Source organism: Bubalus bubalis, chromosome 4 (assembly GCF_019923935.1).
Source record: "Bubalus bubalis isolate 160015118507 breed Murrah chromosome 4, NDDB_SH_1, whole genome shotgun sequence".
Lineage (NCBI taxonomy): Eukaryota > Metazoa > Chordata > Mammalia > Artiodactyla > Bovidae > Bubalus > Bubalus bubalis.
The window spans coordinates 57,353,213-57,379,370 of record NC_059160.1 but is presented as its reverse complement, the minus strand read 5'-3'; the positions used below and the strand labels follow the sequence as shown (position 1 = coordinate 57,379,370).

At 38.7% G+C, this 26,158-nt stretch overlaps 1 protein-coding gene and 1 non-coding gene across 4 annotated transcripts; one reads left to right on the top strand and one right to left on the bottom strand.

Moving 5' to 3' along the window:
• Positions 1 to 1,993: 1,993 nt before the first annotated feature.
• Positions 1,994 to 26,102, bottom strand: LOC102391716 (IKBKB interacting protein). Of its 3 annotated transcripts, none has more exons than XM_006071116.3 (4): positions 25,930 to 26,070; positions 25,381 to 25,598; positions 18,716 to 18,833; positions 1,994 to 2,954 (listed from the first exon to the last, which is right to left on the bottom strand). In XM_006071116.3, the coding sequence occupies exons 1-4, from the start codon at positions 25,942 to 25,944 to the stop codon at positions 2,199 to 2,201; spliced, it is 1,107 nt and encodes a 368-aa protein (XP_006071178.2). In that variant the 5' UTR covers positions 25,945 to 26,070; the 3' UTR covers positions 1,994 to 2,198. The 3 variants fall into 3 exon arrangements, with proteins under 3 accessions (XP_006071178.2, XP_006071177.1, XP_025140831.2); XM_006071115.3 differs by lacking the exon at positions 1,994 to 2,954 and adding an exon at positions 9,697 to 13,061 and having other exon boundaries at positions 25,963 to 26,102; XM_025285046.2 differs by lacking the exon at positions 1,994 to 2,954 and adding an exon at positions 9,697 to 13,061.
• On the top strand, positions 8,943 to 9,015 carry TRNAE-UUC. The gene has a single exon. It is a non-coding gene; the product is annotated as a tRNA-Glu (tRNA).
• Positions 26,103 to 26,158: the final 56 nt, after the last annotated feature.

Genomic DNA, 26,158 nt, shown 5'->3' with positions numbered 1-26,158 from the left:
ATGAAATGTAGGGTGGGGAATATAGTTAATAAAAATGTAATCTGTATGGTGATGGAAGGAACTAGACTTACAGTGAGCATTTTGAAATATATAGAAAAATTAAATCACTATGTTGTGGGCCTGGAACGTATGTAGTTTTGCAGGTTAATTCTACTTCAAAAACAAAGTCAGAGAACAGATTTGTTGGTAATGGGGGGTGGTGGTGGGGGGTAGGAAGAGGGGATTGGATTGAGGTATTCAAATGGTACACACTTATATTAGGGATATAAGGTACATGATAAATACAATTAACTGGTGTATGTTATATATGAAAGTTAAAGAGTAAATCTGAGTACTCAGCACAAGGAAAAACATGTATTTTTCTATTTCTTTAATTTTATGTTTACATGAGGTAATTAGGGTCACTAAAAAGTGGCAATCACTTCATGACGTAAGTCAAATCATTATGCTGTACACCTTCAACATACAGTACTATATGTTGAATATATGTCAGTAAAACTGGAAGGAAAAAAATCCATAAACATCTTTTTGAAGTAATTAGTTGTATACATGTAGATACTGTTCATGCTAGGCATTTGAAACTGAAGCTAATGTTTGTGGGTGATTTTTGTTTTTAAGATTATTACATCGTACTTTTTTTCTTTGGCTGTGCCATTGGGCTTGTGGAATCTTAGTTTCCTGACCAGGAATTGAATCCAGCCCTTAGAAGTGAGAGTATGGGGTCCTAACTATTGGACCAGGAAATTCCCTGTATTGTACCTTTTTTTTTTTTCACAACTTCTTGGAGGAATAACTGATATACAATAAACTGCACATATTTATTAAAGAGTACAATTTGATGAGTTTGACACAAGTATATACCTATGAAACCATCATTGCAATCAAGATATTGTAATAAATATCCTTCACCCCTCAATTTGCTTTTCCAAAAAGCTATATTTCCCAGGCAACCGCTGATTTATTTTCCACCCCTATAGATGAGATTGGGTTTTCTCATGCTAATGTAATGCTGTTTTAATTATTTTTTAACATGGACCATTTTTAAAGTCCATTGAATCTGTTACAATATTGCTTCTGTTTCATGTTTTGGTTTTTCGGCCAGGAAGCATGTGGGATCTTAGCTCCCGGACCAGGGATTGAACCCTCACTCCCTGCATTGTAAGGTGAGGTCTTAACCACTGGACCACCAGAGAAGTCACCTGTAATGCTATTTTAAATGTTAGAACTACCTTCTTTGCTTTGGCCACTTCTGGTCACATCAACACCACACATGAGTTCTGCTGCTTTGGGGCAGCTTCTGTATGAGACTTGGCAAGCCCTCTGAAATGTACGCTGCCCCCACCTCCCAAACCCTACTCTAGTTGCCACTTCCCTACCTCATTTTAGGTGCCCTTTCCCTAGGTCCTAAAGCCACGAAGACCCAGGAGGGCTTACATGATTCTTTTCCTGTAGCTCCCTGGTGGTTGTGACTTTTCTATTGATGGTTTTGCTGACTAAATGGATAATGCATGTTACAGCCCTGATCCTGATGGACAGTTCTCCAGGTAAGACCCCACTTCACATACCATGCTCCTTGGCAGTCAGTGAGAGCAAGTGGACATTCAGATCCTGCCTCATCTTGATTTCCCAGTGCTAGACTGGCAGACCATGAGTGTGTGTACATTTGTGTGTGTGTGTACACATACATGGGCTTCCCAGATGGTGCTAGAGGTAAAGAACCCGCCTACAAATGCAGGAGATATAAGACACTTGGGTTTGATCCCTGGGTCAGGAAGATCCCCTGGAGGAGGGCATGGCAACCTACTCCAGTATTCTTGCCTGGAAAATCCCACGGACAGAGGAGCCTGGAGGGCTATAGTCCATAGGGTCGCAAAGACTCGGACAGGACTGAAGCAACTTAGTATGCATGCATGCATGCATGTAAATGCATGAGTGTGTATATAAGGGGGATGCATAAGGTCCTTGCTATATAAAGTTGCAAACACGTTTTGTATAAAGTTCTAAACATGTTTTAGCACATTTATTTTGGGAAATCAAGTGCTTAGTCCACAAATTTTTATTTTTACTGTACAAAATAGAACCTACTATAAAATAATATTTACTCCAAAATTTCATTATTTCCGGCTGTCAGTCTTTTTATAACATGACAGAGGTCCTACTAAAAAGAGTTATTTCAGTCTAATCTAAATAATTTCAATCTAATCCATATCTGAAATGTGTTTTATCTCATCTTTCATATCTTTAATCTCAGCTCGGACTGTTGTTAAATTAGATATTTTCTCTTTTAAGAAAGCAATTTCTTTCTCTCTCTGTTGTAAGTCAGTAACCAGTCTCCCAATGCGTAGTGTTAAATCATTTACCAATGGTTCCAAGCGGGAAAAATCCTTCTTTAGATTATACACCTTTGGTTTTAGATCATTTGCAAAAGTCACTGTCTTCAGGACTTTCACTCTGTCACTTTCTAAGCTTAAAAGCCTATCTGTGTGCTTGTTGAAATCACCCTGTAGCTCAGAAAGTATCTTCTTAACAGAATTAATTCTTTGTGAATTTTCAGACGCTGTCTTTCGGAGCATTGCTGTTCGGTCAATGCTACTTGAAAGAAGGTCACCTATGTTTTTGACTGTATTTTTTTCTACTTTTTCTATTTTATTTTCCAGTTCTTGTACAGAATCTGTCAATGATGTTACATCAGTTACTAAACCTGACATACGTCGTATGTCTGTTTTTATCGTTGTAATCTTGAGACCGACATCTTTTGCCATGGAAGTTGTACTTTGGTCTACTTTTGCAACATCTTGAGAAACAGTTGTCAGATTGTTGTTCAGTATATCCTGCTTTTCGCTTATCCTGCTGGACCAGGTTTTCACTTCATAAATTTCCTCCTGTAGATGCTTTAGATGAGTAATTATTTGAAAAGCCTTCAATTGTTCTATGATAGCTTCAGACTTCTGACACTGTAAGAAAATATAGTACCAGAATAATTAAATTGATTAAAAACTTAATGTTTAAGATACAACTTAAATTTTAGGTGTCATTTTTAAACTATAAAGTTACTACTCTTCTGGAAAGCGTTTGGTAAAAGATGCATTGTGTATTGGTAATGAATAGGAAGGAAAACATTAAAGAAATTTCACGTTACTACAAATGGCATTTTCCAGTTCTTTTTGCACCTTCAGTCCTTAGTATAGAGACAAAATGAGCTCAATGAGGGACAATGACGTTTTTTCAGTTGCTGGAGAAGGGAGGAGGAAGCCACCTGTACGTAGGTACGTGTGTGTGTGTGTGTGTGTGTGTGTGTTAGTCGTTCATTCGTGTCTGACTGTGACCTCATGGACTATAGGTGGCCATGCTCCTCTGTCCATGGAATTCTCCAGGCAAGAATACTGGAGTGGGTATCCATTCCCTTCTCCGGGGGATCTTCCCGACCCAGAAGATCTGGTCTCCTGCCTTGCAGGCAGATTCTTTACTGTCTGAGCCTTCAGGGAAGCCCCTCCTGCAGATGAGCTGTAGTAAATTTGAGAGGTCATACACTGCGAAGAGTTGACTCATTGGAAAAGACCCTGATGCTGGGAGGGATTGGGGGCAGGAGGAGAAGGGGATGACAGAGGATGAGATGGCTGGATGGCATCACCGACTTGATAACACAGGAATTGGTGATGGACAGGGAGGCCTGGCGTGCTGTGATTCATGGGGTTGCAAAGAGTCGGACACGACTGAGTGACTGAACTGAACTGAACTGAACTGAACACTGCTGACACTATGTATAAAATAGGTAACTAATGAGAACATACTGTGCAGCTAAAGGAACTGTACTTTCTACACTGTGGTGATCTGTATGGAAAGGAAGTCCAAAGGGGAGGAAAGTGGCTGATGCATTTTTCTGTACAGTTGAAACTATCACAACTATACTATACTTCAGTAGAAATTAATTAAAAATAAATTGGGGGGATCAAGACAACATGACCTCTGAAACACGTTTGTTTGTAGGTATAACAAGTGCCAGAATGAAGGGACTTTATTGTCGACTTACTTTCATGAAAACTTTTTTGGAGTATTGAACTAATTCCATTTAATTAGTGATCTCTGGAGAAGGCAATGGCGACCCACTCCAGTACTCTTGCCTGGAAAATCCCATGGACGGAGGAACCTGGTAGGCTGCAGTCCATGGGGTTGCTAAGAGTTGGACATGACTGAGCGACTTCACTTTCACTTTTCACTTTCATGCACTGGAGAAGGAAATGGCAACCCACTCCAGTGTTCTTGCCTGGAGAATCCCAGGGATGGAGGAGCCTGGTAGGCTGCTGCCTATGGGGTTGCACAGAGCCAGACACTACTGAAGCAACTTAGCAGCAGCAGCAGCAGTGATCTCTAAGTTCCTAGTATGTTGTTAGGCATGTGAAGTCTGAGGGACATAAAGATGAGCACAGCTTCAGCTGTGGCTTCAACTCAGTTCAGTAGTTAAATAATAGAGATGATGGATGTGTAAAAACAAAACAATACACAAACAATTATCTCCAAGGTTCTAAAATTCCATGATTCCAAATACAAGTCATTCTCACCTTTTTGGTTTTTCAATGCCATCCTCCTTCCCCACCTTCCATTGAAAATTGATGTCTCTAAACTGTTTTGGTTTAACTTGGACACATTTAGCTGATGACCATTTTGAGCCATACAACTGCCTGGAAAAACTTGAAGTTGTTATTTTTGTTGTTGTTGTTGTGTATATGTGTTATATAGTGGTTTTGGGGAAGCTGAGTTATTGTATTTTGAATATTTGAAGTTTTGTTGCATTGTGCTATTTAGTTAATAAAGTTAAGAGGAAAGGGGGCAAATTAAAGTGCTGATTATGGTGATAAGATGGGTAAGTATCATGAACAATACAAAATTAAAAATTAAAACACACATGCTCAAAATCCATCCATGTTGTCATAAACGGCAGGATATCCTCCCTTCTGGTGACTGAAAATATAAACGTATTAAAGTATCATGCTGTGCACTTTAAATTTACACAATGTTATATGTCAAATTTATTTAATTAAAAAATAAAACACATGTCAGGCTTCAATTAAGTTTCAATCAGAAGATTCACTTATGCCTGTGTGCTGTGCTAAACTATGAAGAAAAAAAAATTAACAAATGTAAAATATATTGTCAAAGCCTGTGTCCAAACAGATATACATTGTGATTACATTGAAAAAAGGAATTCCATTTATAACATTAAGAGTCAGTTGTTCAACTTTAGCACATTTAACTTTCAGCTTGTTTCCTAGGAAAGCATTGTTTTAAAGTGGAAATTGTCTATAGTTTCCTACTAAAAATCAAAACCAGCTTCATTCAGCAACATTTACTGTGCTGATATGTACTAGTTTGATCAACAGTTTCTGCTTTCAGGAAGTTTGTCACTTATTTTGGGAAAGAAAAATAATGTAAATAGATTATTTAAAATTCAGAAAAAATAAGGAATAAAAACCAAATATGCAGACTGAAAATTTTTTTTAAAAATATGCAGTTTATATATATGGAATTTAGAAAGATGGTAACAATAACCCTGTATACGAGACAGCAAAAGAGACACTGATGTATAGAACGGTCTTTTGGACTCTGTGGGAGAGGGAGAAGGTGGGATGATTTGGGAGAATGACATTGAAATATGTATAATATCATGTATGAAACGAGTCGCCAGTCCAGGTTCGATGCACGATACTGGATGCTTGGGGCTGGTGCACTGGGACGACCCAGAGGGATGGTATGGGGAGGGAGGAGGGAGGAGGGTTCAGGATGGGGAACACATGTATACTTGTGGCAGATTCATTTTGATATATGGCAAAACCAATACAATATTGTAAAGTTAAATAAAATAAAATTAAAAAAACATTCTTAAATTAAAAAAAAAATACAGTTTAAAGTCGGCAAGTTTTTTCCAAAATAATTGTATTTCTTCTATATGTTTTTTATGAATTGTCTTTCTTAAATTGCATTTGCCTGGTTCACTCAGGTAATCTGCTAGAGTTATTTTGGTTACATTAATTTAGTTCTACTTAATGCAAATAAATATTTAGTATGCTTGGACTATTATTTTTATGGAGGCTTAAAAAAGGAGCAGTCATATGGTTGCAAAAAAATGACAAGCTGAAATGGGGCAGTAAAAAAGTTAATTCAAAGCCTCAATACCCCCTTCTTGCCCCATCATATATATTTGCTTCCAAAATATATTTTAAGATTTTTCTCAATAGTTTTATGCAGTGTTGATTAGTGGTGGGGAAGGTGGCCCAAAGGTGTTGTTGTTTTTTTTTTTTAATCTTGGTAAAGAAGTTAGATTGTGAAAATGTTATAGTGGGTATGACGGTAACGAATAGAAGGTGAAAGGAGAAGGCTTACTTTCATCTATTTCATTCTAGGTTTCATTTATTAATGTATCTATTCTGGTAGAGTAGATATAACTTAACAGTATTAAACAATGAAGACATCTCAGAAAGGGTTAACTTTATTCTTAGAAGTATTAGATCATTAAGAAACTGCTGGTAAGCTTCTTTGTTTCACTTGTCAGCTTATAAAAACAGTATATTATGAACTTCTATTGGTCTTCACTAAAATAGAAACTCAATACAGTATAGGAATAGCCTAGAAATTACTTCACTGAATTACGTTTATTATTACATAACGGCTTGTTTAAGCTATTTGCCTAAGATGAACAGAAGAGTTGGAGTCTATCAGCAGCTCAAAAGATTCACCCAGTAATTTAAATATTTACTAATATTCCTAGTCTTATCACATAAACAAGGTACTAAGCTAGATGCTTTCAAATTGTGGTGCTGGAGAAGACTGTTGAGAGTCCCTTGGACTGCAAGGAAATCAAATCAGTCAATCCTAAAGGAAATCAACACTGAATATTAACTGGAAGGACTGTGACTGAAGCTGAAGCTCCAAAACTTTGGCTGCCTGATAAGAAGAACCAACTCAATGGATAAGACCCTGATGCTGGGAAAGATTGAGGGCAGGAAGAGCAGATGGTTAGATAGCATCACTGACTCTATGGACATCTCTAGGAGATAGTGGAGGACAGAGAAGCCTGGCCTGCTACAGTCCATTGACTTGCTAAGAATTGGACACGACTTAGCAACTGAACAAGAAGCAGCAGCTACATGCTGCCCTGTAATGTTAAACATTGTCTTACTCTTCAAGCCAAAGCAACATGAGTCAAGGGAATGATTTTTGGATCCAATCAGCCTTCCAAAAACTTTGCTAAAGGATTTTTGAACCATACTAAGAGACCTGGAAATTTTATTGATCTCTAGAATTTAAAACCACTTAAAGCCAGAAGGGGCTTCCCAGCTGGCTCAGACAGTAAAGAATCTGCCTGCAATGCAGGGAAACCCAGGTTTGACCCCTGGGTTGAGAAGATGCCCTGGAGAAGGAAATGGTGACCTACTCCAGTATTCTTGCCTGGAGGATCCCATGGATAGAGGAGCCTGATGGGTTATGGTCCTGCTGCTGCTGCTGCTAAGTCGCTTCAGTTGTGTCTGACTCTGTGCGACCCCATAGACGGCAGCCCACCAGGCTCCCCCGTCCCTGGGATTCTCCAGGCAAGAATACTGGAGTGGGTTGCCATTTCCCTCTCCAATGAATGAAAGTGAAAAGTCAAAGTGAAGTCGCTCAGTCATGTCCGACTCTTAGCAACCCCATGGACTGCAGCCTACCAGGCTTATCCGTCCATGGGATTCTCCAGGCAAGAGTACTGGAGTGGGGTGCCATTGCCTTCTCCAGGTTATGGTCCATGGGTTCATAAAAGTTGGACATGACTGAGTGACTGACACTGTACACTGTAAAGCCAGAAGAGATTTTAGAAATTATTTGGTACAATTCCCCCATTTTACAAATTAAAAAACTGAGCCCCCAGAGTGCCCCCAAAACACACAGAGTTAGTGGCAAAGCCTAGATTAAAAGATTCCAGTCTAAAGTTGTTTTCTCTTCCACTGCTTTCTCAGTCTTCCTAAACATCTATTGATTCCTTCTTACACCCAAGGCCCACATAATTTTAGGTCACATTTAAAACTTTTGAGGGACTTATATCTAGTTTAATGGCAACATACTCTTGCCTGGAAAATCCCACGGACAGAGGAGCCTGGTAGGCTGCAGTCCATGGGGTTGCTAAGAGTCGGACATGACTGAGCGACTTCACTTTGACTTTTCACTTTCATGCATTGGAGAAGGAAATGGCAACCCACTCCAGTGTTCTTGCCTGGAGAATCCCACGGACAGAGGAGCCTGGTAGGAAGCCGTCTATGGGGTCGCACAGAGTCGGATACGACTGAAGCGACTTAGCAGCAGCAGCAGCAGCAGCCAGTAGTGGACACATTTGGCTGAATTACAGCTTTTTGAATTCTCAAGATAGTGCTACTGATAGCCGATTTCTTTTTTTTCCTCCTTTGTTGAACAGCAGCAGGTACAATGGGAGGTGAGCGGCCTCTGGAGTTGGACAGACTCAGCAGTAAGACTGTAATATTTGGAATCTTGATCTGTCTCCTCATTTGTAAAAGGGGTCTCATAGCTGTCAAAGCTGTGGTGAGAATTTGCAATAACACATGCAAAGTGCCTCGCCCAGGGACAGGGACAGGGACAGGGTAGGTACTCAATATGCAGAGCTGTTAGGATGATGATGGACCGTGGGCCTCCTAGCAGTGGGACACAAAATAGGCTCCAGAAGGCTGGTTCTGTCTTCCTCTGCTCTGTAAAGCTGGGATGGAGCATTTTGACTTGTGTGAAATTAATAGTTCATAGCTGAACTGAAACAGATGTTGGGTGAATTTGCAGAGCACACCAAATGTGTTTGGTGAATCTGGAGCATCATTAGTTTATAATGACATCATAATAATCTTTGCTCAAGATTATAGTCATACAAAGACCTACAATTAGATTAAAATTAAAATAATGCTATTGGGAATTCCCTGGTGGTCCAGTGGTTAGGACTCTGCACTTTCACTGCCAAGGGCACTGGTTCAATCCCTGGTCAGGGAACCAAGCTTTCCCAAAAGTCACACAGTAGAGCCTGCCACCCTCCCCCGCCCCCCCCAAAAAAAACCAAAAACGTTAACTTTGTATCTTACAAATTTAGTTTTCTATCAAACCGTACAGGCTAATAAATCAACATTTTTCATTGTAAAATATAAAAATTCACCTTTAGTCAATAGCTTCTCATCTTAACGCAAAATTTAAGGAACTATTACTACAAATACACTTTTTTTTTTGCAAACAAATAGGATTTATTACAGAGAAGGCAATGGCACCCCACTCCAGTACTCTTGCCTGGAAAATCCCATGGACGGAGGAGCCTGGTGGGCTGCAGTCCATGGGGTCGCTAAGAGTCGGACACGCCTGAGCAACTTCACTTTCACTTTTCACTTTCATGCATTGGAGAAGGAAATGGCAACCCACTCCAGTGTTCTTGCCTGGAGAATCCCAGGGACGGGGGAGCCTGGTGGGCTTCTGTCTGTGGGGTCGCACAGAGTTGGACACGACTGAAGCAACTTAGCAGCAGCAGCAGCAGCAGCAGGATTTATTAAAGAGAATTACAAAGCTCTCAGCATAGACACTGAGGGGGGTAAAGAGTCCCCCCAAATTCACTTTTAAACTTTTAAAAAAATTAGGTGCTTGTTTTGTAAGTGATTTATATGTGCTAATGAAAAAAATGACACAGTATTCTAGAAGAAACTGATATAAAATTTATTATTAATTACAAAGATACAAAAATGTGTCTCAGAACATGGTAATCTTCCTTAAAGGAAAGACTAATAATGTAGCTTAATATTTGATACATTAGGGAACTTTCTGAAATTTCAAGTATCTGTGTTAAATAAATGAATTTAAGAAACACAGGAAGACAAATTAGGTACATTTAAATCTCTATAATTACACTTTTTAATAGGAAAACACCTGAATAAAGGAATATATACATGTGTACATACATGCGCACAATATTTTCTCAAGAAATACTTGCAGAAGTGTAGCTTTCATATTCCTTGTAACTGTCACTATAGAGCTCAGTGACCACCTTATTTCCATTTTATTTTCTGTAACCATCACTATGACACATTCTAGTTAATAATAAAGATGTATCAAATCTGGTGACACGCCAAAAAATAGATAAATATATAAAACTGAAGAGTGCAAGATATCATATCCGTCCTGGCAGGATGGAGGCTGAAATGAAACAGTTTTGGCTAACTTTACAATCTGTTTTATGAATGTGAAAATAAAACAAATACAATTTGCCAGTGCACACAGATAAGAATTTAGACATTCAGAAGTCAAGAAATTTAATGTTAAGATTCCAGAAATTAATGCTATGCTCCTTAATAGTAGCACTCTTTCAGGCTTACTTTTCTGGCTGTCTACTATAAATCTTCCTAATTCCAATGTAGCATTCATTTGGAACTTTTCCAAAAATGTACAAATTTACATAATAAAACCACCTGACCATACCTATCTTTTGTAGCTGACTGCTTTCAAGTTCTTTGTGTTTAATTCCACTGAAATTGCATTACAAAACTGGGACTATAGTTGGTTATTGGCAAGAAGAAACAAGTAAGAACTTTACTTCCGTGTGCAATTTTTGAAAATTAACTCAATTTTCAACTCCAACCTTGGACACTTTTTTTTTTCAGTTTCTTTCTTTCTTGAAGGATAATTGCTTTACAGAATTTTGTAAAGGTTTTCTGTCAAACCTCAACATGAATCAGCCATAGGTCTTGATACATCAGTTTACCAATAAAAGTCTTATGTGCCCCCCCAAACCTGTACATTTCTGATTATCATTATTGCAAAAATCTGTCTAGGCCTCCCCTTAATTTCACCTCAATAGTCCATGTTTTATTCCTTGTGACTCTATTATATAATTTTGTGTAAATTAAAATTTTGTGTATGCTGTACAGTAGAAACTGACACAACATTATAAAGCAACTATACTCCAATAAAGATTAATTTGAATATAAAATAAAAAAATAAAATCACTGCGTGAAACAAATTTGGTTGGGTGATTGGTTTGGGGACTCTAAAATAATGACATACTTTTAATTACCATAATTATCACATTATTTCTCACTATGCTGCTTTTTCCTCTTTAAAATATGCCACAGGTTTATTGGTATATTTTTATTATAAGTAATTTATCTAATGATCATGTACTGAGCAAACTCAAGAGTCTGTAACACAGTTAGAACCTTAAAAAAAATAAAGGTATACAAAAATGTTCCCAAAGTCCATGCTTCAAAGGATCCACACTTAATTCAAAGGGATATTCTTTAAAAAGAACATGTTTACTCTTTTTTAAAAAAGTTCTTACAATTATCTGTAACAGTTTAAAACCTTAACAAAAAGTAAAAATGTTTCCCAGGCTCCTCAGTTTCCAAAAAGTGCATAATCAATTCATTGCAAAGCACCCCAGGCATGTTTTATTTTGGACAAAATTGTCTGGATTCTTAGCCTGCAGTAAACTGCAACAGAAATGAAGAACTGGAGGAGGCAAACACATTACTGATCAACCTGATGGTAAGATCAGGTCAATGCAACACTTTTTCAGGTGACAGAAAAGGTATAAGGAAGAGACATTAAGATTTGAAAAATAGCAAACTGAGGTCATTGAGTAAGGAGATGAACACCTCTCAATAGCTCCTAGGAACATTAATATATTTGGGTCCAATATAACAGATGAAATTCATAATAATGTCCGTTAACTATTAGAAAGGGGATTCCCAAATGGTGCTAGTGGTAAAGAATCTGCCTTCCAACAAAGGAAACACAAGAGACTCAGGTTCCATCTCTGGGTCAGGAAGATTCCCTGGAATAGGAAATGGCAACCTGCTCCGGCATTCTTGCCTGGAAAATTCCATGGAAAGAGGAGCCTGTTGGGCTACGGTCCATGGGGCCACAAAGATTTGGACACATCTGAGAGATTGAGCAGACACACAATTATCAGAAAAACGTTTAAAAATATTAAGTATATACTTCAAAAAAGCAGAGAAACATTTTTAAAATATCTATTTAAAATGGTTAAAATGAAAAGTTTTATTGCTTAAAAAGATAAGGTTTGATTATTTGGATAATCCATTTTTGTGGTATCTCACTTATTCTCTAATAATTTAGGATAAAGTGAGGCATATGGAAATAAAAGCCTGGAGCTAATTAGCCTGTGCATAATAGTGTGGTTCATCAGAATAAATGCAGTGCATTTAGAAATCACTATCGATTTCTTTATTTTCTAGATTATATTCTTCTGGAGTCCCCTTTTCTCTTGTGCTTGAATATACTATAAAATCGTGAACTTTTCCTTTGAGAACATCCAGGTCATTCTGCATCTTTAAGATGCTATTGTCATACTGAATTCCTTCAAGGGTCTTCTGCATCTCCATGATTTCAGATACTGCTTTCAGCATATCATCTTCCATGTTAAACATCTGAAGGGTCAGGTCTTCCATTTTCTTTTCTGTCCCGATCAGATCCTGAGAGACTCTCAGAACAGAGCGAACAGCACTTTCAATTGTCGGCAAATGTGTCTTGCATTCTTCAACTTTGGGTTCGTAGCTGGAGAGTTTGTTAGTCAGGTCTTCATCTCTGGCAAAGAGAGCATGCTGCTCCTCCTCTAACTTCTCCACTGCTTTTGTGTCAGAGCCAAGCTGCTCCTCTACTCGCAGAAGATCCTCTTCTTCTTGTCTCTGTATAGTTCTAATATTTCTTACTGTGCTATCTTCCAAATCTTTTAGCCTTTCAGTGAGCAATTTTATTTCCTGTTCAGCTGAGTTAATTTGGACAGTGACTTGAGAATGTATATGTTTTGATTCTGATTTGAAAATGTCTGTATTAACATTCATTTCTTGTAGGCTTCTCTTCCAGAAATCTGTAACATTCTGGAATTTCTCATTAAGGCTTTTCATCTTTTGGGTGAGCATCTCTTCACTGGTTTGAATGTCATGCATGATTCTTTGGAGGGTGGCTACTTCCTGCTCAAACTGGGTCACCAAAGACATGGAGGATGTAGCTTCCTGCAGGATACTTTCAGTAGAGGCAAGCTGCATTTGTAACACAAAACAATTCCCAAGGCTACTTAATAACTTATTTATATTAGGGAAACACACTTTAGCAACAATGTGCCAAGTTCAAGTTCTGAAGATGTCTAAAATATCCAAGTACATCAGAATCATGAAGACAAAAATAACTATTACTTAATAGTTTTTTAAAAAAACATTTAAAACACATTTAATAGATTAGGGCTATGGTATAAAAATACAGCTGTTTCTCATCCCTTGGTATGCACCTGTGTGGGATTGGTTTCCCTGTGGATACTGAAATCCATGGATGCTCAAATCCCTCATATAAAACACTGTAAAATGGCACAGTGTTTGCATATTATAAACTAAATCATCTCTACTTATAATTCCTAACACAATGCAAATGATGTGTCAAGAGTTGCCAGTGAATGGCAAATTCATATTTTGTTTTCTTAAACTTTCTGGATGTTTTCTTTTCAAGTATTTTTTGATACACGATTGAACACTTGGATGTGGAACCTATGGATATGGAGGGCAAACTATAAACATTGGAACTTCTAATCCTCAATATTGATTATTTGTGCACTTTCAAATATTCCAAATAATGTTAAAGAAGCCTGAAATATATCACATTTCCTTCTTTTTTAATTCCAATGTAAATCAACTTAATTGTCATTTTAAGAGTTACTTGGCTTTTTAGAAACTGATTTAGTTATAAAATTTGTTAACTTTCCTAAGTTGTATCACTCTGGAAGACTTCCTGCCTGAAAAGAAATTTGTTGACTGAGTTTTTGCAGAAAAGGTACCAGAATCAGATCTTATAGCTATCACAAAGGCAAAAAGTGAATTAAAAGATCAGTTTACAGAGACAACTCATGTCAAATGGTAAAGTGTTCTAAGTATCTAAAAATTATGGTAAACAGCAAATATCTAAAAGTATAAATATCTAAATATCTATAAATTATGGTAAGGTCCTGGCATCTCCTAATATGTCCAGAATATAGAAGGACCAGGTTGAGGACCTCTTTCTTAGTCTACCCTCACACGGATAACAGCCTTAGAGACTACAGGAAGGCCTGGAAATAATCTTTAGTTCAGCAAATATCTGCAGCATGATGTTAAAGTCGCAGCACTGTACAAGACACAGTTCTGCCCATGTGCAGTTTAGTTTAATTGGAGAGAAAGTGAAGTTTACACGTGCTTAACAGGGAAAGAGTAATGGAAGCAATTACATAGGGTGTCCAAACTGAACTTCAGTGACCAAGGACAATATTATAGAAATAATATCTAATACCTGCTTCTAGTTACTTCCTCTAAATCATCCTACATACTACAGCCAGATTTAAGATGTTAAAAACTGCTGTGTACATCATGTGTGTGTGTGTGTGTTAGTTGCTTAGTCGTGTCTGACTCTTTGTGACCCCATGGACTGTAGCATGCCAGGCTCTTTTGTCCATGGAATTCTCCAAACAAGAATACTGAAGTGGGTTGCCATTTTCTTCTCCAAATGTACATCATGCTGCTGCTGCTAAGTCACTCAGTCGTGTCTGACTCTGTGCAACCCCACAGACGGCAGCCCACCAGGCTCTCTGGTCCCTGGGATTCTCCAGACAAGAACACTGGAGTGGGTTGCCATTGCCTTCTCCAATGCATGAAAGTGAAAAGTGAAAGTCAAGTGGCTCAGTTGTGTCCGACTCTTAGTGACCCCATGGACTACAGCCCACCAGGCTCCTCCGTCCATGGCATTTTCCAGGCAAGAGTACTGGAGTGGGGTGCCATTGTCTTCTCTGGATGTACATCATGGTACAACATTAAAAAAACCTTACTACTTCCTCATACTCCTAGGAGAAACTGCCAAATTATATAAACCCTATATATGCTATTTTCCTTCCACTTTGCCTAGCTAAGTTCTTTGCTTTGTTCAAGACTCAGGCCAGGCCTCAGCTCCTCAGTTCAGCTTTCCTTCATGGCCCTCACTCTGAGAGCCTGAACTCCTGTAGCACCTATTGTATTACATATTTACCATTTATTTGGCACTTAGCACATATAACTCAAGAATTCTTGAGTGTTCACTCTATACCAGACTTGAGTTAGACACTGAGTATAAAAATATAGATAAAGTACAGTCCTTGACTTCACAATTTTTGATAGGGGAGATAGCGTTTTGGATCTTCTATGTCATGTATTCTGGATCCGTAATAAGATGTACTGAGTGTACTTTGTTTCACTATTAGGAACTAAGGATACAGAGAAAAAAGACAGCATTTGCTCTAAGGAGCAGTGAAGGAGACAAACGAATTAACAACAACTATAAAAATCACAGTAGATGATTATTTGTGTCATGTCAGAATTAGCACGGGGAGAAGGCATGCTTAGAGGAGAAATCAGAAGTCTGGAGGAAATGAAGAGGTTTAGACTCTCAAATCTGACTCTAATAGGCTGATAAATTAAACAGGTGAAGCTATGAAAGTTTCTAAATTCCTTAGAGGAAGAGACCATGTCTTATGCCTTTTTGTAGTGCTCATGTCTCAGGGTCTAAAGAACATGTTTCTTGATGTTTAGGAGGAAAAACGTCCAGGAAACCTGGGTCTACCCCAGTCAGGACCTGAAGCAGTTCCAGGTGATAGTTCTAGGTGACTGTTTGATTGTTCCCAAACAATGCATGAACAGTGTCATTCTGAAACCTTGTCTAAAAATTATTTTTAATGTACACATGTAGACATAATGCAAGTTCCTTTAAAAAGCAGTTCTGAGAAATACTTGTACATTGGTAACAGTATTATGTTTAGTTATCTTCTTAGCAGCACTTTGAAGAGACAAGCTTATCTTCATCCAAGGTAATTTCTTGTTTGGGCTTCCCAGGTAGAGTTAGTGGTAAAGAACCCTGCCTGCCAATGCAGGAGACATAAGAGACACTGTTTCAATCCATGTGTCGGGAAGTTCACACAGAGGAGGACAGGGCAACCCACTCCAGTCTTCTTGCCTGGAGAATCCCATGGACAGGGGAACCTGGCGGGCTATAGTCAATAAGGTCACAAAGAGTTGGACACGACTGAAGCGACTTTGTACACATGCAAGATAACTTCCTGTTTAGGCTGTTCACCAGAGTTTCACTATAACCTAGAGGCAGTATAACCCAGGAGACCCCAAAGACAAGATCAACTTTTCAGGATAATAAAGGTCTCAAGATTTAATCTGCAATTAATGAGTGACTGGTGCTCACACCAGTCATGTCTGACTCTTTACAACCCTATGAACTGTAGCCCACCAGGCTCCTGTGTCCATGAGATTTTCCTGGCAAGAATACTGGAGTGGGTTGCTACATTTCCTGTATCACAGGCAGATTCCTTACCGCTGAGCCACCGGGGAAGTCCTGGAACACCACAATAGTTAGCATTTATGGGCTGTGAATATATTTTAATAGTTTTTCATTTTTAAAAAAAGTTAAATTCTTAAATTTATTACTGCTTGAAAGTTTTCAAAGAGTTTGCCTGTATATTGTATCTCATTTGATTTTAATAAAAGTTTTGTTACTCTCATTTAACAAGTGATGAAATAGAGGGCAAGAGAAGTTAAAGTGATTTTTCCCAGGTCACACAGTTTTGTGAGAGCCCATGTCTAGCTGTTTTCCCTCCTACTGTATTAAGCTGGCCTTTAAGGGCCTGCTTTGTAAAGAGGCAGCTATTGTTAAATTACTCCTAGGGCAGATTGGGAGAGAAAGAGCTATGTGAAGATGGAATATTTCTTGAATCCTAGGGTGATATTTTAAATATCTGTTTCAAAAGCATTTATTTATTTACTTTTAATTGAAGTATAATTGATTTACAATTTTATATTAGTTTCACGTGTACAACATAGCGATTCAATATTTTTATAGATTATACTCCGCTTGAAGTTATTACAAAGTAATGGCTCTATTTCCCTGTTCTGTAAAATATATTCTTGTTGCTTGAAAAATCTTTTTAATTGCTGCCAAATTTTTTCATTTAAAAAGGAAATCTTTGGGACTTCTCAGGCAGTTAAGACTCTGAGCTTCCACTGCAGGGAGCAAGTGTTCAATCCTTGGTCAGTAAATGAAGATCCTGCATGCTGTGTGACATGGCTGAAAAAAAAGGAAATCTTTCTTCAGTAGCATTTAAGTACATGAAGTTTCTATTTCCTGGAATTTTTCTATCATGTTTGCTCTGATTAGAGGGCCCTAGATAACTATTTTGGAGAAGGCATTGGCACCCCACTCCAGTACTCTTGCCTGGGAAATCCCATGGACAGAGGAGCCCGGTGGGCTGCAGTCCTTGGGGTTGCTAAGAGTCGGACACAACTGAGTGACTTCACTTTCACTTTTCACTTTAATGCATTGGAGAAGGCTATGGCAATCCACTCCAGTGTTCTTGCCTGGAGAATCCCAGGGATGGGGGAGCCTGGCGGGCTACCGTCTATGGGGTCGCACAGAGTCGGACACGACTGAAGTGACTTAGCAGCAGCAGCAGCAGCACATAACTATAATCATATTTCATCTTGAGCTCTAGGTCAAAATACAAACTCTTGCAACACCTTTCCAGAGGCCCCTAAACTCATGCTCCATGCAATTCACTGGCATGTGTGAAGGATAATTTTCATCCATGATTCTTTTCTGCTGGGGGATTTTAGGCTCCTTCTGTGCATCAGGCGGCAGGAACTTAGGCCATCTATTTAATTTCTATTTTTGCAACATCCTTGCTTACCCTGGTGCCAAACACAAGTCCTTTTCTACCTTATGACAGGAGTAAAGGTTTAGTGAATGAATAAATGAGAAAAGCAAGCCATATTTCCCAATGACAGCTTGGTCCCTGGTGGCCAGACAAGGCCCACCTGATGCCTCACTGGTTGCACCTGCCCCTCTTTTGAGACAACTAGGTAGTAAAAAATTTTTTTATCTGTCTCACATTTCTAAAAATCACAGTAATAATGCATTTGCATTTACAGCTTGAAGAACTACAACATAGATTTGGATTATAATTTTCATTTGGCTATAATCAATATTTATTTTAGGTTTGTTGTTGTTAGTCACTAAGTTGTGTCCGACTCTTTTGTGACCTCATGAACTGTAGCCTGCCAGGCTCCTCTGTCCATGGCATCTCCCAGGCAAGAATACTGGAGCGGATTGCCATTTCCTACTCCATGGAAACTTCCTGACCCAGAGATAGAACCCGTATCTCCTGAATTGCAGGCAGACTCTTTACCAGCTGAGCCACTGGGGAAGCCCCTTGTTTTAGGTTAGTCATTCTTATATGCATATGAATATGTATATACTTACCAAGTAGAAATAAAACAAAAACCAGTGGATCTTTGCCCAACAAGAGCTACTCCTATTCTAAGTTTATACCTAAAAATCAATTATATTTTCAGCGCCCTAGACACTTGATATTTAAATAGAAAGTTGAGGTCACATCAATATAAGAAGATTGGTCCTTTTAAACAATAACAGTTGTTATATATTAAGAAAAGTCTTGTCCTTTCAAAATGTAATCTAAAGTTAGCTTAGACTGAAGGGAGAATGTGAAGAAGCAGGAAAACAGCAACGGTTAAAGTACTAATGGTCTAAAAGGCAGGAAGAAAGAATTTATGAATAGGGTAGAAGGGTGGCAATGGGGAATAAAAATGGTAAAATCTCTCCAAATATGTCAATTAATAATTACCTTTTCTGAAATTAAACTGATTTTACTTTGAAGCCCTTGGAATTCACTGGTTTCCATCTTCAGTAACTGGTATTGGTTTTCCACCTTTGCAAACTTTTCTGACTGCTGAAATACAAACCTAGAAAAGGTGAAAAAAAAGTCATTATTTTCTAATTCATACCCACTAAAGTCTGAATGTTAAAGCAATATTTTTGCCCACTTCTGGTAAGGACAACATAAATTCTGGTATAGGTAGTTTATTTCAACAAACATGAGTTTACTTCAGCAAACATTGGGAGAGCTTGATGTGTAGTTGGGTTTAATCGTACATGTAAAAAAGAGTGAAACACTGCCCTTCCTCAAGTTTACAGCTCAGTAAGTGAGATGGGGTAACATCTGTAATAGAAATTACCCGCAAGAAACATTTGGAAGAAAGAAATAATGAATTATTTAGAGTGAGATATGTAATCTCTACTATTTTTTTGAGGTGATATTTGAGTAATATCTAGAAAATAAGTGTTTTACACTGAGATGTAGGAGAAGCAAAAGTTATCTAAGTTAAAAAAGCATTTTAAAATAAAACTATAGGAGAAGAGAAAAAAAGCAGTGGAGTGGAAGAGAGAGGTGATGATTATTAGAAGTCAAAATATATCAGGTGTCAAAACTGAAAACAGGAATCATTGTCCATGTGACAATAGAACACATAGGCTTTTCAAGGTATATAATATGTGCAGTTGATTATACTCTAAATTATGAGCTGCAAATGTTCTTTAGATGCCAATCTAAAATTGGAATGTATTCTCCATCTGGTAAAGGGTAGAAGCACACAAAAAATTATCCCAATCTTAAAAACAATAAATAATCTTTTGTTTGTAAGGACTTGAAATGACCAGACACAAAAGGAATGTTTTGGATCTAGCACCATTTTGGTTAAGCTATTTAGACTCAATTCTTTGGGCCCAGAAAAAGCAGCGGCTAAAATTCTTTGTGTATTTATTGTTATCAAATCACCAACTCGATGGACATGAGTCTGAGCAAGCTCCAGGAGTTGGGGATGGATGGGGAAACCTGGCAAACTACAGTCCATGGGGTCACAGAGTTGGACATAAATCTGAACTGAACTGAGTCATCAAAAAGCAGTGGCACAGGGAATTCCCTAGTGGTCCAGTAGTTAGGACTCAGCGCTCTACTGCTGAGACCCCGGGTTCAATCCCTGGTTGGGGAAGTAAGATCTCAAAAGCGGCAAACCCTGTGGTGTGGCAAAATAAAAAAGCAGTGGAGCAAAACCATAGGAACCGGAAGTGAAGTGACAGTCGCTCAGTCATGACCAATTCCTTGTGACCCAGGCCAGAATACTGGAGTGAGTAGCTGTTCCTTTCTCCAGGGAATCTTCCCAACCCAGGGATCAAACCCAGGTGTCCCACACTGCACATAGATTCTTTACCAGGTGAGCCACAAGTGAAGCCCAGTAGGAACTGGAGGAGTGACTTAATCAGAGTATGTGGGTTGGTGGTTCAAAAGCTTCAGTGCATATTGGAGTCACCTGGCAGCTTTAAAAATGTGTAATGTCTAGGTCCTACCACAGAAATTCAGACTTAGTTGATTTGGGATGTGACTTAGACATTATAAATTTTCAAACCTCCCAGCCAAGTTGAGAATGACTAATTGACACTATTGTAAAAACAGTGGAAGACAGAGTGAAAGACAAACATTTAAAGATTCTGAAACTCAATGGAGAGGTGAAAGACTTCTGAGTTTTGTGAGTCAAACTCATAGTCATCATTAGGCTGTTACTTAAAACTGTACAAAACTAAAATGGATTTTTTGTGTTTTTAAACAAGTGTTAACAATGTTGGATGAAATAAATTTCTTTCGATAACGGCAAATATTTATCCTGAGATAAGTGATTTAAGTAAGCAAGCCCAGGTTGCATAATTAGTACAGACTGACTTCTCCTGTGTGTTAATATGAACTTTTAAACAAAACTTTTAGTTGTTAGAAAACACTATTATCCTAATTTCAAAGCTCTTTTCTGATTGGCTATTTCATTGTTGGCTTTTAAGAGACCAGTAGACAGAGGGGAAGAACAAAGACCACTCTAAAGAAAAGCCTAATTTCAGGAATTGGTTTTATCATCCATTACTCCATAGTGTTAACTCATGGATTTGTTCTATAGATCAATATGTTCATTTAGAATAAAATCATTATAGAGGGAACTTTTTGTGAAGGTTGATCCATTAAAATTCATTACAGGACTTCTCATTTTATTTAATCTTTTTAATGTTATCTCTGCACGTCTCAAAATCTCAAATATTAAGCAAAAACGTGAAGAAAACTTTATCATATGAATGATCATTTCTGATGATAATTTGCCGTTTTTTCCCCCATAGTTAGCTTCTCACCAAAATGGAAAAAAATTCACCATTTCTACATATGAATAATGCATATAAGAAAAAAAAGGCATAAAGTTTATTTAGTGTGTAATGAAAATAATCAACAGTGGTCTGTCTGATGCTGAGTTAAAATACATTTCTTTTTTGGCCACATCCCATGGCATGAGGGATCTTAGTTCCCCAACCAGGGATGAACCTGAGCCCCCTACAGTGGAAGCGCAAAGCCCTAACCACTGGACCACCAGGGAATTCCCGGTTTATTTTTCACTTAGAAGTGCCAAACACTATTCTAAGAGCTTTATAAATATTAACTCATTTAACATTAAGGAAGAGGATGATTTTCTAGAAGCCAAAAATATACACTGAGAGAAGGTGCTTTCAATTCTGAAACAGTAATTTTTGAAACTGGCATCCGGATTAGTGCCCAAGGTGCTTTGTTTTGTTTTAGGGATTTTCAAACAGGAGCAGTTTAAAACCTCCTTACTCCCATCTTCCTTCCCTTAGGTAAGACAACAGGGTCTGCTAAGGGCTAGGAGAAGAAAGAAAATGATTATACACAATTCTGGGCTAAGGATTTCTATTTCTAGAATCTTGGCCTGTTTGTGGATTAATACTAAAGGTGGACAGCACATCATACTGGTTGAATGTGAAGCTGAGCAACTTCGGCTCTGCTATTTGCTAGCTGTACAACCACCCCGGGCAAGTTATTTAACTTACCTTTGCTAGTTTCCTCATCTGTAAAGTGGGGATTAGGGTGTTGTAGAGATTAAATAGGTTTATATTTATAAAGTTCTTACAGTTCCTGGAACATAAAACATCAACTATTCTCTTTAAGTACCTTGACTTTTTCTTTTGAATTGCTTTCTGCACCTGCGTTTCCCATCTTCAGACAAGCCGAGAGTGGTAAAATAGATCAGGGCTCTCTTCTACTTACACTTGATATCATTAGAAGCTCCAGGTCTGTTTGAAGCAGCCTTGGGTTTACAGCCAACAAAGGATGGAATGAATGGATGAGATCCACTAAAAGTAAGCACTCTCTTACCCTATGTTTTGCAGCCTCTTTTCACTATCATAGTTAAGGATTTTATTTTATTTTTATCTTTTTTTTTGGTTAAGGATTTTAAAGGTATGGATATAGAGGAAAAGGCCCTAGATGAACTGGTTACCTTAGTGTGAAAGTGAAAGTGAAGTCGCTCAGTCGTGTACGACTCTTTGCGACCCGTGGACTGTAGCCCACCAAGCTCCCCCGTCCATGGGATTCTCCAGGCAAGAATACTGGAGTGGGTTGCCATTTCCTTCTCGTACCCTAGTATAGGCCTTAACAAAAAGAATCTTTCTGACTCCTTCATAATCTACTGCAGTTTACAGAGGTCTCATATAGATTCAGGGCCCTTAGGAATAAACCATGCATTTCCTTGTGTTGGCAGACAGCTGATTGAGGATATATATACATATACAGGATTTTCTCTGGCTGTGTTTCAATTAGTAATAAGAAAGAGGCAACCCACAAGAAGCTATTATCATGAACCCTCTGCAAGCAAGGGAGTTCCAGGGCCACTACTACGGTCAGTACCCATTTAGCCATGTTTCATACCACCACTTCATTTTAACATAATATTGAAAGTTCAGGAAAACAATGACCATATTCCATTAAAAAAAAATCAAGACAATTAAAGGATACCTCTGTCTTTTAAACTCTACTAATGACAACAAAAGCTGAAAAATGGAGTTAGCCAAGATTTTGCTGTATAAATGATTTATAAAGTTGTATTAGTTGATAGAGGAAAAAAAAATCCTGAATTATCCGATTGTTGAAAGAGCTTTTGACTTTTGATACATAATTATCACAAATGCTATGGCAAACTTTTATAAAAGCAATTAGAGAATCTGTTTAAATTTCCAGAAGAAACCTAAAATTTTACAATGGAACTTCTAGTTAACTAAATTTCTGTGTAATAAGATAAGCTTTTAAGACTTTGTGTCTTGTTTAGTAACTTCATAACCTTTAAAAACCTTTTGAAAGCATAAAGTCTTCAATACTCTTATCTGGAAAATTTCCTTAAATAATTTATAAATGAGGTATGCAAACCCAACATTCAGGCCCTACAGTCCTGAGCAACTCTTATCTCCATCTTATTGTTAAGCTGACATCAGCACTGTATTTAATTGAGAAATGTTTAAGTACCACCATTTTATTATGCATTGTCTCTGCTTCTTTTCCAAACAAGGATCCAAAGACTAAAGGTTTGAAGATACTGACATAGTGATGCCTTGAAATCCTCCTCGGACAATACAAGGGTTCAAATCTCTGCCCTAACTTAGACTCACTCCTAAGCTGTATTGAGGCACACATATTCAATTTTGTATTTAAATAACTAGGACACTGTCAGTACAGTAAGCATTTTCAATAGAACGATCTTTAGGTGCTAATCCTAGTGCTAAAAATATCAGTGGCTTAGTTATAATTCCAGTGTGCTTTTTAGTATTTTCAGATTCTAAATATTTTTAGAAAATTTTTCCTAATGTCTTAATAATTTGTTATTCCCAAATTTATCACGAATAGCTATTTGCTATAGTGACTGAATTTATACTTTAACTCTTGTGGCAAAAGATTTCACCAGAGCAATAACAATCATTGAATTTGCCCATTTTAGAAATAATCTTTGAGCATTGTTTTATTATGTTGCAGACACAGTTCAAATAAAATCTTCCTACTGGAATATAACTTGTTTCTTTATTGTAGGCACTAACAGTAAATTCCTGAGCTGAAGTGTCTGCTTTTCAATAGCTTTTTCCTTTATAGATTCCTATTAGTGTGCCTTCCCAGGATAGTAACTAAATTATTGAAAAGCTGAACATTTTCTGAAGTAATTTATCTCATATGAATATGAATCTCTGGATAGTTAATAAGAATTAATGAATTCAGTAACTAAAACCAGTTGTTTTAGGTTCCAGAAAGAAGCAACCTATATATTTTAGCCTACTAAGTTCTAGTTCTGAGTAACTTTGCCAGCACAGTTTTTGATTTACCCAAAGAAACTCATGCATTTTAAGACATAAAACCAGTTTATTTAAAATAGTAAATTCTGTACATTTAAGATCAAAATATTCTATAAACAAATATATTAGTAAGGTAACAATTTATCTCTTTGAAGAGAATATTTAATAATCAACATTTCACTTTATTGTATTAGTAACATTTTACTGACTTCGACTCAGGATGAGTGATTAGTATACTTCAAAATTTACTAGCATCAAAAATAATCTAGACGAAAAGGACATCTGGGGTCGCTTCTAGAATCCAATTACTCTTGAACACGAATAACTATCTTCTAAATACTTCAAAAATCGGTGGAAAATGGAGGGAAACTCTAAAGCATCAGTCGCGTTATTAAAGTGAAAGAGGTTAATCCTAAAGGATATGGTTGAGGAAAATAAGTTGGTTGTAAGGTTATTTCTTAATATTCATTTTTCCTATGACATCAATATATCGCTATTTGCTTGGTTTAAAAACTATATATATGTACTTTTAGGTGAACACAATTTCTATACTTTTGTAGTTTTCCAATACTAAAATTCAATCTGTAACAGGAATAGACTTTGAACGCATGCACATTGATTCAAATATGAGCACTCCTCCAAAATTTGTTATCAAGAACGTTGGTTCTTTAAGATCATAATGAATTTTTTTTTCAAGTTGTCAACTGTGCCACAAGGCATTGATGGGGTGGGGCAAATTTGTCCCAAATGCACAGTGGACAGGAAGTAACGTGTTATAAAAACGGGAACTCTTCAGTCGTGAAGAATGCGCTTAATGAAGTTTGGCCGAATGTACGTTTCTTAATGGTCAAAGTGAGTGAAAGTGTTAGTCGCTCAGTTGTGCCCGACTCTTTGGGACCCCACGGACTGTAGCCCACCAGGTTCCTCTGTCCACGGGATTCTCCAGGCAAGAATACTGGAGTAGGTTGCCATTCCTTTCTCCAGGGGATCTTCCCAACCCAGGTCTCCTGCACTACTGGCAGATTCTTTAGCATCTGAACCACCAGGGAAGCCCCTTAATGGCTGCCTCATTCCCAAATATTAGCCTCAATTCCAGTTGGGCGATCAGGCACGCAGGCAGTACAAGAAATGAGCGAAAGGGAAAATAAAAGCTGGGCCGTCCTTTCTTTGGGGTTGATGCAGAGAAACAGAAGCGGCAAGTTTGGGAGCTGGAGGTCAGCAGGATGCCGAGCAGTGCGGGGCTGGGGCAGAGGCGGGAGCCCAGACACGGCCCAGCGGCCTCAGACCACTTACCAGGCCAGGCCCAGGCATGTCCCCAGCGACAGCAGGCTCACGCCGGTCCGGGGGTCGGCCCAGCCCCTGCCTCCACCACCCCGAGCCTCGGGACTCTTCCCGCCCTCGCTCCGCTTCTCAGGCTCCGCCGGGGCTCCCTTCGTCCCCGACTTCTTCCGGCTTTTCACCTCGGACATGTCTGGAGGTCCCCAGGAAAAATAGAGGGACGCCTCTACAACCTTGGGTAGCGGGACGTGGCCGCCTCAGCCTCTGCGAGAAGGCTCGGCGCTAACCGCGCCCCCTTCTAGACTTGGCACCGCCCAGAAGCCAGCCCCCTTTCCCTCCCTCCCGGCCATCAACTCGCTGCTCCACAGCGTCTCCCAGCCACCCGCTATCGAGTCCCTTCAGGTGGAAGGTGAAAAATGACGTGGCTCAGTCGTGTCCCACTCTTTGTAACCCCATGGACTGTAGCCTACCACGCTTCTCTGTCCATGGGATTTTCCAGGCAAGACTACTAGAGTGGGTTGCCATTTCCTTCTCCAAGTGATTTTCCCGACCCACGGATCGAACCTGGGTCTCCCGCATTGTAGGCAGACGCTTTACCGTCTGAGCCACCAGGGAAGTCAGGTGGGGTAGGGGGCATCCCTAGGTCGCCAAACCGCTGCTTTAGGAATGCAAGCCTGAGGATACCGTGGCTCCCAGGCGCGTTCTGGACGTCAGGACGCCAAGGGGCGGGGCGGGGCCGCGCGCGCCACGTCGAGCGCGCCGCCGCCTGGGCCCTCCCTTCTAAGGAGCGCGG